Source organism: Rhinatrema bivittatum, chromosome 2, assembly GCF_901001135.1.
Source record: "Rhinatrema bivittatum chromosome 2, aRhiBiv1.1, whole genome shotgun sequence".
Lineage (NCBI taxonomy): Eukaryota > Metazoa > Chordata > Amphibia > Gymnophiona > Rhinatrematidae > Rhinatrema > Rhinatrema bivittatum.
The window spans coordinates 587878341-587895380 of NC_042616.1; the positions used below are offsets into that span (position 1 = coordinate 587878341).

At 41.0% G+C, this 17040-nt stretch overlaps 1 protein-coding gene across 4 annotated transcripts in view; it reads left to right on the top strand.

Moving 5' to 3' along the window:
* MYOM1 (myomesin 1) overlaps nucleotides 1–17040 on the top strand; it is a 326724-nt gene that overhangs the window by 113129 nt on the left and 196555 nt on the right. For all 4 annotated transcript variants that reach the window (XM_029591071.1, XM_029591066.1, XM_029591067.1 and 1 more), the window contains 4 exons: nucleotides 11888–11976; nucleotides 12101–12163; nucleotides 13749–13913; nucleotides 15609–15770. In XM_029591071.1, the coding sequence (XP_029446931.1) occupies nucleotides 11888–11976; nucleotides 12101–12163; nucleotides 13749–13913; nucleotides 15609–15770 (479 nt within the window). The remainder of the gene's footprint in view (nucleotides 1–11887; nucleotides 11977–12100; nucleotides 12164–13748; nucleotides 13914–15608; nucleotides 15771–17040) is intronic.

The following is a 17040-nucleotide window of genomic DNA, read 5'->3' on the forward strand; positions in this document are numbered from 1 at the left end:
GGATGGTTCACAGTATGCACAGAACATAATGGTAAATGCAGATCCTGTAATACAAAATAGGAAACAGTTAAACATATTGTTTTTGAGTATGGCATGTATATAGAATGGCACAAAAGGTGACAACTCATCCACTGGAAACTTTGTAAACACTTTAACATCACTATACCAGAAAAAACATTGGGATCACCATCCTGACAAAATCGCAGACAATGAAGAAATTATGATCACCTTGGGTCATTTCCATTCCAGCCATTAAAAAGCTCAATGCAAGAAAATCACACAATGTGGTAAAGGAGAAAAACACAGGATCATAATTGCTAATAGAGATGTCAGTACCAGCTGACTATTCTGAAAAACATATGGAAAAAGAAAAGATCCTTAGATTCTTAACAATGCAATCAGAGACCAAGAAAATGTGGCAGAAAGATACAGAAATAGTCCCAATAGTATTGGGTGCCAGTGGTCTGATTAAAAAGAACTTCCAAGCGTACCTCAATATGTTGCATTTGCATATTACGTCCAATGAACTCCAGAAGAAAGCTCTCTTTGGCACAATGCAAGTATTAAAAACAGCACTAGCAATACATTTGAGACATTAAGTTCTTATTCAACATACCCTGGTTTATGAGTGAGGAGTCACTATCCCAAGAAAGCCAATTCCATTTTGCTTACTCCCAGAAGTAAGACGTGGAGACACCTAAGTCTATCTGGCCAAAGTTATTAATGGACCAGAAAGTGTCCAAATCTTTTTTAAACTCAACTATACTACTATCCATAGCCACATTCTCTTGTAACAAATTCAATAGCTTAATTGTGCATTGACTGAAAAAATACTTTCTTTAATTTGTTTTAAATCTGCTACTAGTTACTTTTATGGAGTGTCCCCTAATATTAGTGTAGCCTCTCTTCTAGTTTGTATCATGAAGGTGGCGGGGTGGTCACACTCAGGCCTGGGACTAAGTCCTGACAAAGTCCCAAATAACCCAAGTGTGAATTCTCTGATGGGGGGAATATAGACCTCCAGAACCCAAGCCACTGGGCAAAAACCTTTACTAGGGTGTGATCTTAGTTATTAGGTCTGATTGATGTATGTGCTAAATAATCACATTGGATATACTGGATATACTGGATGGGTGTTCCAAATAAAAAGTTTACTGTGATGCATTTTCAGTTGTAAGCTGGCACTTTCCAGTGTAAAATCTCAGTTCCTGATGTGTGTATGTGTTCCTAAGTGATGCAAGCTCTAGGATATCCTCCATTCCAGGATACTGGAATGGAAAACTCCCATAAAAGGAAAGGATCCCCTAGCGTAGAGTTTCTCAACCTTTTTATATCAGGGTACAATTTCAAATTTTCTTGATCCTTGTGGTACACCAAACCAAATTTTATAATGTCACACATATTCATACCCATTGGTCATGTGACTGTGAATATGCCAGGAAATGTACTTTTAATTAAATTGAGCAGCAGTACCTTCCCTCCCCAAAGGCCAACCCTAACAGCATTCTTTTTCTCTCTAAACCCAGTTCTCTTTAAGAATTGTCTTGCTGTGTACAAAACGTTTTGCATGTGAGCAAACGTTTTTGGTTACATTACTTTTATGCTCTTGGCAACCCAATTCTTAAAGGGAACATTGGCTAAGTCCATCTCTTGCTTAAAATAATCACCTAAAATCTACTAACAGCAGTGAAAATAAAATGTGTATGAAAAAATATTTTCAGCAATAACATTCAAAACCGCTTTCTGCATGCAGGTGAAATGAGTAAAGCGCAAACTTTTGTTAAAATAGAAATGAAGAAGGGATGACCATAATGCCATAAAAGCCAATGTTGATAAGTACCATCATTTTCATAGCAAGCATTAGTTTCATAAAACAAAATAGAAAGGCCATAAAGTATAAATAAAAATGTGCCAACAAAAACTGAACCACAAGCCCAATTGCATTATGCAATGCAACAATGGAAAAACAGAAACATCATCATTTCTCACAAAACATCAAGCAATAAAATCAAGCCATATAACATTCATAATATTAAAATCATACTAATAAGAAGAATAAATGTTAAAACAGCCAACAAATATCCAATAATTTAAAAAAACTTGTTATAAATTTCCCAAAACATCAATAAAATATTTCAAAATAGCAGAAACATCAAACACCACCCGACAAAATAAAAATGATTTTAAAACTTACTGTTCTCCATACCTGGGATCTTGATTTCCAGTCATCCTGAAATTGTTGTGGATTGGGGGAGGGAGGGCCGCCCAAACTTTATCTTCTCTCTCTCTCACACACATACAATAATACATTCAATCTCTCACACACTCCATCTTTCATATACATGCCTATTCTCCAACACACACTCCCTCTCTCTTACTCACAGATACATTATGTGTGTGTGTGGGCCTGTGAGAGCATGTATGTGACACATAGGCTTTCATAGGTACACATGCTCGCACACAAGTAGGCTCCCAATCTCTCTCACACACACAGGCACACACAAAAGCAAGTTCCCAATCTCTCTCTCTCTCTGTCTCATAGGCACACAAATGAGCAGGCTCCCAGTCTCTCTCTCACCCACACAAGCACATACACACAAGCAGGCTTCCAATCTCTCTTTCTCACACACAGACACACTCACAAGCAGGTTCCCAATATATCTCTCTCACATACAGGCACACACACAAGCAGGATCCCAAATCTCTCTTTTTTTCTCTTCCAGGAAAAACACAGGCTCTCACCAAGTAGGTTCCCATTCTCTCTCTTTCTGTCATAGGCACACACACAAGCAGGTTTCCAGTCTCTCTCTTTCACTCTTTCAGGCGCACACAAGCAGACACCCAATCTCTCTCTCTCTTCACACATAGGCACACAAACGAGCAGGCTCCCAATCTCTCTCTCTCTCTTAGGCAAACATACAAGCAAGCTCCCAATCTCTCTCTTTCTCTCACAGGCACACTGACAAATAGGATCCTAATCTCTCACACACAATTGTGCCTCTGTTCATTCTTCAGCCCCATGGGCCTGGGCTTCAGCTGCAATGGCAGCTGCAACTCTGGATTTATTTTTTTTTTACTTCGGCCCTGCTGACTCTGATGGCGACCTGCAGTGGGATCTCCCTCTTTTTTTTTTTTTTTTCATTTCAGGCCCACCAGCCTGGCTGGCAACCTGTAGCCGCCTTTCTCTTTTTTTTTTTTTTACTTTATCCTTGGTGGCTGCCCACAGCCAGGTCTGTCATCTTTCACTTGCTCCACCACAGCTGAGTGCACCTGTGGAAGAAGTTGTGCATGGGCGCACAGCTTAGAGGAAACATTGCTTGCCACCAATGAGGCTGTGTTGCACGTGCATTGGATGCCTATTAGAAGGTAGGCTGCTGCAGTGGGAAGAAAACAGTGATTGGTGGATTATTACAAACAAGGTAGGCTGATAGGTACTTGTGAAGGATCAAAAGTTATAGGCTGCAGTGCAACATTACCATGTGAGAAAAGAAGGGGGAAGGGTGACCACTGCAACACAGAGGAGATCTTGCTGTGGCACAGTGGTTGAGAAGCTCTGCCCTAGTGGACAATTGGTTCTCCCTTTTGAAAACTGAAAAGAATGCCTGAGGTCACAGATGTTCTCCAATTCTCCCAGTCTTTTTTTCTTCCAGGGGTAGAGACTCCTTTGGGGGTCTTCAGCTGAAATCCTTTTCACTCCAACTCTCCTCTCAGCGGTTAATTGAATCTTTCTAGCTGAAAGTCCCAAAGATCAGCACAGCAAGGAAAACTCTTCTTTCCCTACTCCTGGGCTGGAAGAGTGGCAGAAACTTCCTCTAGTAAACAAAAGACAAATCACTCAAAAATCTCCAAAAGATTTACCAACAAGACAGGGATACCATAATCCAAACACTGGAGGTGAATTATAAAAATGGGTTTTCTCTCTTTCTAGGGTTTCTCAAGACCAGAGTTTCTTTCCTCCCTGAACAGATCTAGGAGAACCAGTGAAAAAATCAGAATAAAGTGCAAAATTCCTTAAAAAATCCAAACTACTGAGATACACTTACTGGCCAGGATTTAGGCTAGAAAAGTTCGCTCACACATCCTATTCTGTTTTGGCATGGAATGTGAATCCCAGCATAACAGAAATAAGGGATTAATTTCAACTTCCAAAATAAGAAGTCACACTGACCTAAAATGCCACCTGCTGATGTGCAAGTAGGAGCCCACCACTGTAGCAACCCCACTAGTGGTGCTGTAGCAAAGTCATATTGTACGGGTTAGATGAAAAGGCTTTTTATGAAGCCATAATAGTTTGATGGTGGTGAAGAAACAGGAAAATGATCACAGTATGACATTGCACTAATAAGACTTGCAGAAAAAGCCGAAGCTTTTTAAATGATTAAATACATTAAAAGTGAACCAGTATGTCAAAGGTCATTATTACGTTTATTTTTTGTCTTCTGGGCTCAATTTACAAGAAATTATATGACATACAAGAAAAATCCAGTCTTATTAGCATATATGAGATAAGATTGAAAATTCAACCAGTTGGAAAATGTTATACAAACAAACTAACCCATTGGTGTGTAAGTTTAGAGGCAGTAACATATTTAACTAAATGTAATGGGTTAGAAGAGCTGACCTGGTGTTTACTCTGCATTGTTCGGTAAGCTGCATTGCTCCTATTATACATTATATAATAAAAGACTAAAGATTTTTCTCTTACTGGCTGTTGGTATTCGGTATTTACTAGTGCTCCCAACAGTATGCTCCACTCCTATTTTCCTACAAGTCCAATAGGGGGGCCCATTCCTAGTGGAGATTCTAAGGGGGAGGGGTCTCTACACTAGTACTATTTGAAAGACTGCAGATCCTTATAGACTTAAAGAAAGGGATGGTATAACATTTCTGCATGGGAATAACTTGCATGGAGTGGCAGTTACTACCTTTAACAGAACGCATTGGGGGTAATCTGTATGGAGTGGCAGTTATTACCATAAGCAAATTGCTGGGCAGACTAGATGGACCATTTGGTCTTTTTCTGCCATCATTATTAGTACTCCATGTCTGCTTTAAACAAATACATGAGTCTTAAGATGAGGTTGAAATATGGCCAAGATAAAATACCATTTCTCATTGGTATGTGCCAGGGGGTAGGATCTCATTAGAGAGAAAATTTTCCTGGCATTTTGGCTAACTGTGGCTCAAAGGAACAACCAATAGACTCATCAGCTACAAATTGTTCTTGAAAAGGATGATATTTATGTGTCCTTTTTCTAATCTCTCTTCCCATCTCACACATATGCTACAACTAAGCATGTGATATTTGTGGTGGTATTTTCATCACTGGAAGTGCAACTTGAAATATGATTAGCTGGGAAGTGTTTAAATAATTTACAAATATTTGCTAATACAATCACATTATTAATTGACCCTTTTAAAGGGTATCACAACCTACAGAGACTACGGTTTTCTCTAGGATCAATATTTATTTATTTGTTTGTTTATTTATTTATTTGTGGTTTTTATATACCGATAATCTGGCTACTAGAACTCTATACTCTCATACAAAGCTACTGCTTGACATTATTTGTACTCCAGCATGATCTTCCTTTTTCTGCTTTATGTTGTATATTAATGGTGTCAGGGTTGGAGCCTTTGCTAATGCAAGCCATAATCATTTAGAGTTTCAAGCTTGGCTTTATTCAGAACAGCAAGATAACAGTAATGCCCTTGCTTACACATAGCAGATTTCAACATAAATAAAAGTCCAATTCCTTCAAAAGATTTTACACAATAGGGATTTCAGTTTCAAGCACACGAATACCAGCTCAGAACACACTACCTACATAGGTCCAGTTTAAGGCCAGAATCTCATGTTGTGTATGGGTGTTGTATGGTTTTCTATCCAAAGGGGAAGAATCTCAGCTGGGTAGAGTGGATGGGTCGATCTGGTCTTTTTATGCTATGTTACTATGTTATTATGTATGCAGTTCCTTTACTTCAACAAGCATACATAAAACTTCAAATAATTTCACAGCTCTTCCACCACATTCTCCTACATGGCTCAACAGGCCTTGGATTGTTAGAAATAAAGTGCTGTTCCCAGCAATCCCTTTTGTAGGCTCTCGGGATCAATCTGGTTCCTAGAGGTGGAGCTGCATATCTTAGCCTCAGACTCTATAATAAAACCCTCCTAACTTACTCAACCTTAAAGTTGCCTGAGTCAACAAGTGGCTCAAAGAAAGAGCTCCTTATCCTAGCAGACTTCCAGTTTGGCATCAGCCAGAATATAAGAACATAAGAAATTGCCATACTGGGTCAGACCAAGGGTCCATCAAGTCCAGCATCCTGTTTCCAACAGTGGCCAATCCAGGGTACAAGTACCTGGCAAGTACCCAATCACTAAGTAGATCCCATGCTACTGATGCCAGTAAAAGCAGTGGCTATTCCCTAAGTCAGCTTGATTAATAGCAGTTAATGGACTTCTACAAGAACTTATTCAAACCTTTTTTAAATCCAACTACACTAACTACATCCTCTGGCAACAAATTCCAGACCTGAATTGTACGTTGAGTGAAAAAGCATTTTATCTGATTAGTTTTAAAAGTGCCACTTGCTAACTTCATGGAGTGCCCCTAGTCCTCCTATTATCCAAAAGAGTAAATAACTGATTCAAATCTACCCATGCTAGACCTCGCATGATTTTAAGGACCTCTATCATATCCCCCTTCAGCCGTCTCTTCTCTAAGCTGTTCAGCCCTAACCTCTTTAGCCTTTTCTCATAGGGGTGCTGTTCCATGCCCTTTATCATTTTGGTCACACTTCTCTGTACCTTCTCCAGTGCAACTATATCTTTTTTGAGATGCGATGACCAGAATTGTACACAGTACTCAAGTTGCGATCTCACCATGGTGCGATACAGAGGCATTATGACATTTTCCGTTTTGTTCACCATTCCCTTCCTAATAATTCCTAACATTCTGTTTGCTTTTTTTGACTGCCACAGCACATTAATCCAATGATTTCAATTTATTATCAACTATGATGCCTAGGTCTTTTTCCTGGGTGGTAGCTCCTAATATGGAACCTAACATTGTGTAACTACAGCATGGGTTATTTTTCCATATATGCAACACCTTGCACTTGTCCACATTAAATTTCATTTGCTATTTGGATGCTCAATCTTCCAGTCTTGCAAGGCCCTCTTATAATTTATCACAATCTGCTTATGATTTACCTACTCTGAATAATTTTGTATCATCTGCAAATTTGATTACCTCACCCATCATAATCCTTTCCAGATAATTTTTAAATATATTGAAAAGCACTGTTTCAGGTACAGATCCCTGAGGCACTCCACTGTTTACCCTTTTCCACTGAGAAAATTAACCAATTAATCCTATTCTCTGTTTCCTGTCTTTTAACCAGTTTGTAAACCATGAAAGGACATCGCCTCCTATCCCATGACTTTTTAGTTTTCTTAGAAGCCTCTCATGAGGGACTTTGTCAAACGCCTTCTGAAAATCCAAATACACTACATCTACTGGTTCACCTTTATCCACATGTTTATTAACCCATTCAAAAAATGAAGCAGATATGTGAGGCAAAACTTTCTTTGGGTAAATCCATGTTGACTGTGTCCCATTTAACCATGTCTTTCTATATGCTCTGTGATTTTGATCTTTAGAATAGTTTCCATTATTTTTCCCGGCACTGAAGTCAGGCTCACTGGTCTATAGTTTCCTGGTTCACCCCTGGAGCCCTTTTTAAATATTGGGTTTACATTGGCCACCCTCCAGTCTTCAGGTACAATGGATGATTTTAATGATAGGTTATAAATTTTAACTAATAGATCTGAAATTTCATTTTGTAGTTCCTTCAGAGCCTGGGATGCATACCATCCGGTCCAGGTGATTTGCTACTCTTTAGTTTGTTAATCTGGTCTACTACATCTTCCAGGTTCATAGTGATTTGGTTCAGTTCATCTGACTCATCACCCTTGAAAACCATCTCCATTACTGGAGAAGTAAAGAATTCATTTAGTCTTTCTTCAATGGCCTTATCTTTTCTAAGAGCCCCTTTAACCCCTCTGTTATCTAACAGTCCAACCGACTCCCTCTCAGGTTCCTTGCTTTGCATATATTTAATAAAGTTTTTATTATGAGTTTTTGCTTCTACAGACAACTTCATTTCAAATTCTCTCTTAGCCTGCCTTATCAGTGTTTTATACTTAATTTGACAATGCTTATGGTTTTTCCTATTTTCATCAGATGGATCCTTCTTCAAATGTTTGAAGGATTTTTTTTGGCTAAAATAGCCTCTTTCACCTCATCTTTTAACCATGCTGATAATCGTTTTGCCTTCCATCCAACTTTCTTAATGCGTGGAATACATCTGGACTATACTTCTAAGATTGCATTTTTTTAAAAATGCCCATGCCTGTTGTATACTTTTAACCTTTGCAGCTGCGCCTTTCAGTTTTTTTCTATTTTCCTCATTTTATCAAAGTTACCCTTTTCAAAATTTTGTGTTAGAGCCATGGATTTATTTACTGTCCCCCTTCCAGTCATTAATTCAAATTTGATCAGGTTATGATCACTATTGCCAAGTGGCCCCACCACCATTACCTCTTTCACCAAATCTTACGTTCCACTAAGAATTAAATCAACAATAGCTCTCTCTCTCTCTCGTTGGTTCCTGAACCAGTTGCTCCAGGAAGCTGTCATTTATTCCATCCAGGAATTTTGTCTCTAGCATGTCCTGATCTTTCATTTACCCAGTCAATATTTGGGTAATTGAAATCTCTCATTATTACTGCACTGCCAAATTGGTTTGCTTCCTTGATTTCTCTTAGCATTTCATCATCTGTCTGACCATTTTGGCCAGGTGGACGGTAGTATACTCCTATCACTATACTCTTACCCAACACACATGGGATTTCTTTCTATCCATATAGATTCTACTGAGCATTTAGTCTCTTGTATGATCTTTATCCTGTTGGTCTCTGTACCCTCCTGGAGATAAATTGCCATACCCATGGGCGGTTCTATAATAAGGCAAGATCAGGTGGCTGCTTCTGGCAGCATAATTTTGAAGCAGCAAAAAGTGCCCTTCTAAATTCTGCCCAGTCCCTGCCTCCCCCCCCCCCCCCCCAATTGCACCACCCTCCCGACTCCCCCAAGACTCAAGAAAACTCCTGCTGGTCCAGCGGGGGGGGGGGGGGGGGTCTGTGAGTGATCTGCTGGTGGCCTTTAGCACTTACCATGTGATAGGGCTACCAGTGCCATTGGCCCGCACCTATCACATGGTAGGGGCAATGGAAGACCATTTTAAAAATGGCATGGGCCGTCCATTGCCCCTACGATGTGACAGGAGCTGGCCAATGGCACCGGCAGCCCCTGTCATATGGTAGGGGCTAAAGCCACCAGCGCCATTTTGGTTAGTGGCAGCCGACAGCCTGGAAGCGGTAGATCACTCCCTGTCCCCTGCTGGACCATCAGGGGTTTTCAGGAGTCTTGGGGATGTCAGGAGAGTGGGGGGAGTATTTTATTTAAATTTGGGGGGCAGCATGTGATCCTCACCTCAGGCATCACATTGCCTTGAGCCCCCCCCTGGCCACATCCCCACCAAGTTGATCCTCCCTATCATTGTGATATAATTTGTACCCTGATATAGCACTGTCCCATTGGTTATCCTCCTTCCACCAAGTCTCTGAGATGCCAATTATGTGAATCTCATCTTTCACTGCTATACACTCTAACTCTCCCATCTTACTTCTTAGACTTCTGGCATTGGCATACAGACATTTGAAAGTGTGTTTTTTGTTTGTATTAACAACCTGCTTTGCAGTTGATAGGGATAATTTGGAGTTCTTTAGCTCTGGTGATTCTTTTAGGCACATGGACTATGTTTGCTTTTATTAGAACCTCTCTGTTGGGATGCCCTAACTTTCTGTTTCATTAGTATCCTTCAAAGATACATTCCTCTGAACCATGCGCTGCTGAGTGACTGTCGGCTTTCCCCATTATTCTAGTTTAAAAGCTGCTCCATCTATATTTTTGCCCTTACAGATGGAGAATGTATAAATCTCTGGTTATCTGTTGGCCGTCTAGCTATCATATTAGAAAGTACTGGGAATCTGTTAACACAGCTGGATTGTTAGGCTTAGGTTGGCACCCCCCCCCCCCCCCAACTTCTCATTCTGCATACAAATTCTCTTATTTAGGAGAATGACAGTTCCACTCTTCCATTGCACAAGAATGGAAAGTCTGTTTCTCTACTTATTTTGTATATTTGTATATGAAAAAATATCGCACCAAACCAATGTGAAATTTTGGTCTCTTTTCTCTCCAGTTATCATTGTGCAGATGGTTATTAATTAATTGTATCACCTCTCTATTTTGAAAGGTGCTTTGGTGAAAGAATCCTTGATATTCTGAAAGTGTCACAAATAATGTTGTTTGTGATATCATCTGGCCTCACCTCCTTCACAGCTTATTATAAATGTGAAACATAAGGACAGCATTACATTATGGTGTGACACATTTTTTTTTAATTCCTCTCATGCTGAATGCAAATATCACTGAGGGGCTTACTTACTAAATGGTGCTAGCAGTGCTCAAGAGTCAATAATGCACATTGTTCCTGTGTATTATTGCTGTTCATTTAACATGCATTACTAAAGACTTACACTCTTTGTGGTAGATTTTCAGAGGCGCGCGCATATTATAAGATTGGGGGTTGGCACTCACAAGGGGGTGCACAATTGTGCACCTTGCATGTGCAGAGCCTGTGCCAAGCCACCTCCTTCCCCCGTTCCCTCCCAGGCCCCTCCGAAATCCCTTCCCCCTACTTCCCTTCCCTTCCCCTGCCTCCCCCGCCCTTTCCCCCTACCTTTTCGTCTTTTTTTTTTTGTTTGTTTGTTTGTTTTAAAACTTACTTCAGCCCTGGGTCTGAAGTACGTTGCATGTGCCAGCCAACTGCCGGCACGAGATCCCCGGCACAGTGGCAAATGGCCGCTGTGCCGGGAGCCTCTGACCCCGCCCCATCCCGCCCCCCGCACCGCCCCGCCCCTCCCCACCCCTTTTTGCAAGCCCCAGGAATCACACGTGTCCCGGGGCTTTACGTGAGTCGCCGGGCCTTTTGAAAATCCGGCCCTTTGTGAATAGCACATTAAAGCCCTGCAATAATGTGCATTGACTTATGCTTTTAGCACAACAACTTTAATTGCACCCCTACAGGCGTTACAGGCAAATTTTTCAGGGCAACTCAATCTGTATAAAATGTAAATGAACTGAATAGTATCATTTTGTATATTGATTGATTTAAAATTTTACATGAAAATCCGCATTAATAGGGAAACATCTGCATTACCGTTAACATAAGTGCATTATGCGTTAGCTGTTAATGCAGGCTTTTGATCAATGTTAACATTGTTTAGTAAGTAGGCTGCTGAATCATGATTGTGCATTGCTGTTTATGGAGGAGAGTCATGAAGTAAGAACCTACAGTAGAACAAAAGTCTTTGAAGCAATGTGACGGATGGGAAAGTTTGAAAGAGGCAGGCCGTTTTCCCACCCAGGAATGGGCAATTTATCAGGAACATAAAGAAAACACTGTTCTTAGAGCAAAGCAACACTAATAACTCTCTCGTCCAGCATTATGCCGATCAAGGCAGTAGGGAAATCATGCTGACAAGGTTAGGGTGATGCTCATCTTTCAAATTTGCAGAAGAAATGAATCAAAAGGAATATCTCTTCTAATCACCACGGAAGGAATCTGGTCTATAATTTGTATGACTTGTTTAATACTCTGCTAAAAGGATATGTTGGTTACAATAATAAATGCAGGAATCTGCCTTTTGGAAACATTTCAGCGTAATTGACAACATATGTAATTCTTTCAGATGCGATTTTGAGGACACCGCTCAGTATCGCGCCTCAGCCATGAATGTTAAAGGAGAGCTATCTGCCTATGCTTCCCTTGTGGTAAAGAGTAGGTTTGCAAGACATTTTCTTTGAAATCTATGTGAAAACTGACCTGCATGTGGTCAAAGAATTCTGATGGCTTCTTATTCATCACTGTATGAATCATTCTTCCCTCTTTCTCTTTTTGCTAGGATATAAGGGCGAATTTGATATAACTGCTTTTCATGCTGGAAGCCACACACTGCCTCTTAGCTGTAAGTTCTGCCTGGCTGCATGTGACTCACTAAAAAGACAAAACACCCCAAAAGGATATGTGATATTTCAATATACACTCAATACTCTTGTGTGTGTCACTGGCTCAGACATTTGGAAGATACTTTAATTATAGATATCTGCAGTATTTTTTATTATGTTGAACTTTTTTTGTATAAAAACAATACGAACATCTGCTGGAGCAGCTGTGAATGTGCCGATGTTTTAGTCAAACCTCAGTGGCTGCTGCTATGTCTTTGGTATATTAGTAAAACCTCAGGACAACAAAAAAGAGAGATCAGGTAGTTTTGCAGCTGCTCTGTAATATTCTGGTCTGATATCTTTTTGCCTAAGGCAATGGTCCGCAACCCAGTCCTTGACAGTTTTCCCAACCAGTTAGGTTTTCAGGAATGGAGGAGTAGCCTTGTGGTTAGAGCAGCAGGCTGAAAACCAGCGAAGCCAGTGTTTGAATCCCACTTTTCCCACTGTCGCTCCTTGTGAACTTAGGCAAGTCACTTCACCCTCCATTGCCTCAGGCACAACTCAGATTGTAAATCCTCTAGGGCAGGGACCTACCAACTGCACTTGATTTTGTAATCTGCCTTGAGCTCAGATTTGGAAAGGCAAGTAATTAAATCTAAAATCCAAATCCAATGAATATGCACGAGATACATTCGTATGTCCTGAAAACCAATCTGGTCAGGACAGAGCTGGGCTTTATTTGACGGGCCTGGAACAGGCACTGAATGAATTGGGGGGCAGCACAGTCATTTTTTGCACAGAGCAGCAAAAAAAAAAAAAATGGCACCAGCCCTGCATATCTCCCTACATAGAATGTGAATTTTTTAAATTTGTCTTATTTCTAACCTGTTTTCCTGTTCAGACTTGTTCAGTAACCACTTTGAGATCTTTATTGTAGTATTCTATGGGAGAAGCTTGAAAAAGGAGGGGGCTCTTTTTACAGGACATCATTTTTCCTAAATACAGAGCTTGTGTCCATTTTCCTATGAGCTGATATATTAAGAGCAGTCCCCTCAGCAGACAAGTAGCTCATGAGAGAAGTAATGTAAAAGGCTGTCTATGTCATAAGAAATGCCATTTTCTGAATGTCCTTTTCCAAAAACATCTGATGTCCCAGGACTCAACAGGGACTCTCCTCTCCACTAATAGGAAAAATATTGTGGTTGGAGTTCTTACTATTAAGTGAGAGACCTGCAACTTTAAGGAAGTGAGAGAAGAGGATTGGAAAGGTAGAGAAAGACAAATATTGCAGAAAGAAGAACATTCCCCGAGAGAGAATGGAATATGCTAAGCCTTCTCTGTCCTTGTAGACCCCCTCTGTATTCAGTGTGACCAGGAGTCAACTCCTTTCTTCTGTGTCTGCCAGGACCCATGAAAGACTGAAACTGCACCTCACACCTTTTTTGCCTCCCAGCCAGATCGCAAGGTTCACAATCGCCTGTCCCTCCCCCCCCCCCCCCCCCCCCTTCTCTTATACTCAGCACTGGCCCAAGCTGCTGCTTCCCATACTACTGCCGGGTGATCTGCACAAGCCAAATGTGGTTTTTTTCTTTCTTCTTTACACAGTTGGTGTTACCCCATATGGCTATAGTTCCAGGTTTGATATCTACTTTATTGACAAGTTTGGAGTGTCCTTTGGCAGAGAAGGTGAGACAATGAGCCTGGGTGCCTCGGTCGTCATTCACCCCACCATTAAGCGCTTCCAGCCTGAGATCCAGTGGTACAGAAACGGTGAGTGTTTACTTGCAATGCATTGCTATTGTAGCTGGCTGATGCTAGTCCTACAGTAGAGATGTGCATTCGTCGTGGTTTGGGGGCCTCGCCCCCCGAAACAGATTTTTCCCAAACTACGAGAAATATTTGTTTTTGGGGGTTGTACGGGGGGAGGGGCACATTTTATTTTTTTAAATAAAAAACCACCCCAAGCATTAAAATTTACAATAATACATTAAATACAACCCCCCCCCACCACCATCCCGATCCCTCCCCAAGACTTACTAACATCCCTGGTGGTCTAGCGGGGTCCCACAAGCGATTTGTCCCTCCGTGCCATCGGGCTGTGTGGCCTGCCTCGCATCACAATGGCACCGATAGCCTTTGACCTACTATGTCACAGGGGCTACCGGTGCCATTGGTCAGCCCCTGTCACATGTCCATCGGCACCATCTTGTGCTCCTACCATGTGACAGGGGCTGACCAATGGCAACAGTAGCCCCTGTGACATAGTATGGGCAAAGGGTATCGGCGCCATTTTGATTACTGGCAGTCGAGGCCCGAGTGCAGGAGATCGTTCCCGGACCCCCGCTGGACCACCAGGGACTTTTGGCAAGTCTTGGGGGACACTCCTTCTTCTGGCAAAATTGCAGTTGGCCCCTGTGACATAGTATGGCAAATGACACCGGTAGCCCCTCCTGTCCCTGGTGGTCCAGCGGGGCTCCGGGAGAGATCTCGCTGTCGGCTGCCAGTAATCAAAATGGTGCCGATAGCCTTTGCCATACTATGGGCTTTAGGTGTTTTCTGGATCCAGAAGAGGCACACGTGGGATCATGTAATGTGGCCACTTTTCGTTTTCATTCAGTTGCTCATTACACACCCGAGGGAACATCAAGGGTTTCTTTAGCGAGCAGGTGTCGTTACCTCCCTTAGTGTATACCACGGCAAGCCTGTGCAATTTTATGCCATTAGCACAGCTATATTTAATGTTTACATCAAGCAGGAACTAATTATCTTTACATTAGCCTCACATTATCTTGTGTTCGGTACTAAGCATGTGTTGTGCACAGATTAGACAGAAGGAGCCTAATTTCCTAACATCCTCGCTCTGTTTTCACTGCTTTAATAAAATTAATGTGATGATCTTAACTTTTCTTAGTGGAAAGCAGTCTATAGATTATAATGTTAACATAATATTATAATAATAACAAATAAATAGGGCCTAATGTAGTAACAGGTTTTTTCCATGTTGCATCTTTGAGAAAAATGCTCAGTACATAAACTCCCACAGAGTGTAATAATAACCATGGAATTTCTGGTGACTAAATTACTGCCTCCTATCTTTCTCGTCAAGATTCTCAAACATCTATAAGGCAAACCAGTAAAACAAAAAACACTTTGTTCATTCCTGCATCATCTCTAGGCTGAAAATAGAGGGCTCCAGTTTCTAAAACTGCCTGGCAGTTTTGATTAACATGGGAAGTGAATCTGGCTTAAGGATTTATGAAGAAAATAAAACATATGCTTGGGTATGGGGCCACTGATCTCTCTCTCTCTCTCTTTTCTCTTTCTCTCTCTCTCTCTTTCCCAGTGCTTTTACTTGGCCACTGTGGGTAGGATTGTCCAAGAATTCCAGTGCACACTGTTAATTGCCCTGTCTAAACAGCATCCTGCCAGCCACCCCTCACAGTGGAATATTCTTTGCATTTCTAGGAGTTCTCCTTTCACCCTCTAAATGGGTTCAGATGTACTGGAGTGGAGAACGTGCCTCCCTGACCCTAACTCATCTCAACAAAGAGGATGAAGGTCTCTACACACTGCGAGTGGTGATGGGAGATTTCTTTGACCAGTATAGTGCATATGTCTTTGTTAGAGGTAAGAGCCAGCAATGACACCATAAACATAATGTAGTTACATTGTTCATCTCTTTTCACTTTCCAAGCACAATCGTTGTCCCCTACCCACAGCTGCTGGTAGGCGAATTCAAGGACTGGTGAATTTAAGAAATGGTACATGCTGGAAGGGAAGCATGACACTGAAGGAATATTTGCACAGTTTTTCTCAGATCCCTAATACTGTATGTCATCTTAACAAGATTAGTTGAAAACTACATGTCTTAGACAGGTTGGCCTTGGCAAAAGTCTCTCCAGATCTCTCTGATAGACTCATCACTTCACTCTTCTGGTGAGAAAGGTCACAGATAGTTATATAACACAATGATAGTCCTCCATCTTATTCTGTATGCAATGTTTAATCTTAATGAGGAAAAATGAAGAAAGAAATACATTTGATAAAATCCGACTTTATCATACTTTGAGCAAAATGAGAAAATATATATATTTTTAAATAAACATAGATCAAAATAGGGAAATTCTCACACTTTGCTCTCACTTCCCCTCTAATAAGTACCCCATGCACTTATCTCACACTTTCTTGAATTCTGATCCCATTTTTGCTTCAATTGTATCCACTAGGAGGCTTTTCTATGCATCTACCATCCTTTCAGTGAAGAAATATTTGTTACTTCTGAATCTACTCCATTTCAACCTTATGTTATGACCCCTTGTTTGATCATTTCTTTTACACTGAAAAATGCTTGCTACTTGTGTATTATTTTTACATTTCTGGTATTTAAATGTTTCTATCATATTCTTCTCTCCTCCAGAGTATATACAGTTAGATCCTTAAATATCCCTTCATTGTGCTTATATTATAATGCAGACTCTGCACCATTGTGGTATCTCTCCTCTAGATGTGGTTCTCACTCTAGTTCTTGTGATACACCCAGCCAGTGTGATTTTCAGGATATTCATTGTGGATATCCTGAAAAGCAGACTGGCTGGGTGTGTCCTGAGGACCAGATTGAGAACCACTGCTCTAGATTGTCTGTCTTATTTAAGATGCAGCATCTAGAATTGAATGCACTGCTGTAAATGACTTCTCTCCAATGATATGATTTATCAGAGCTATTGCCATCTCATATTTTCTGCTGGTTATATCTCTCCTCGTGCATTTTTGCATTCCAGTGGCTTTTCCCATTGCTTTTCATTGCCTTGTCGCACGTTTGTCAAGCTAAAGGCCTCTAGATATGATTCCCACCTGGATTTCTCTTCTGTTTGGTATGCATCATTATCCCAGGACAAGC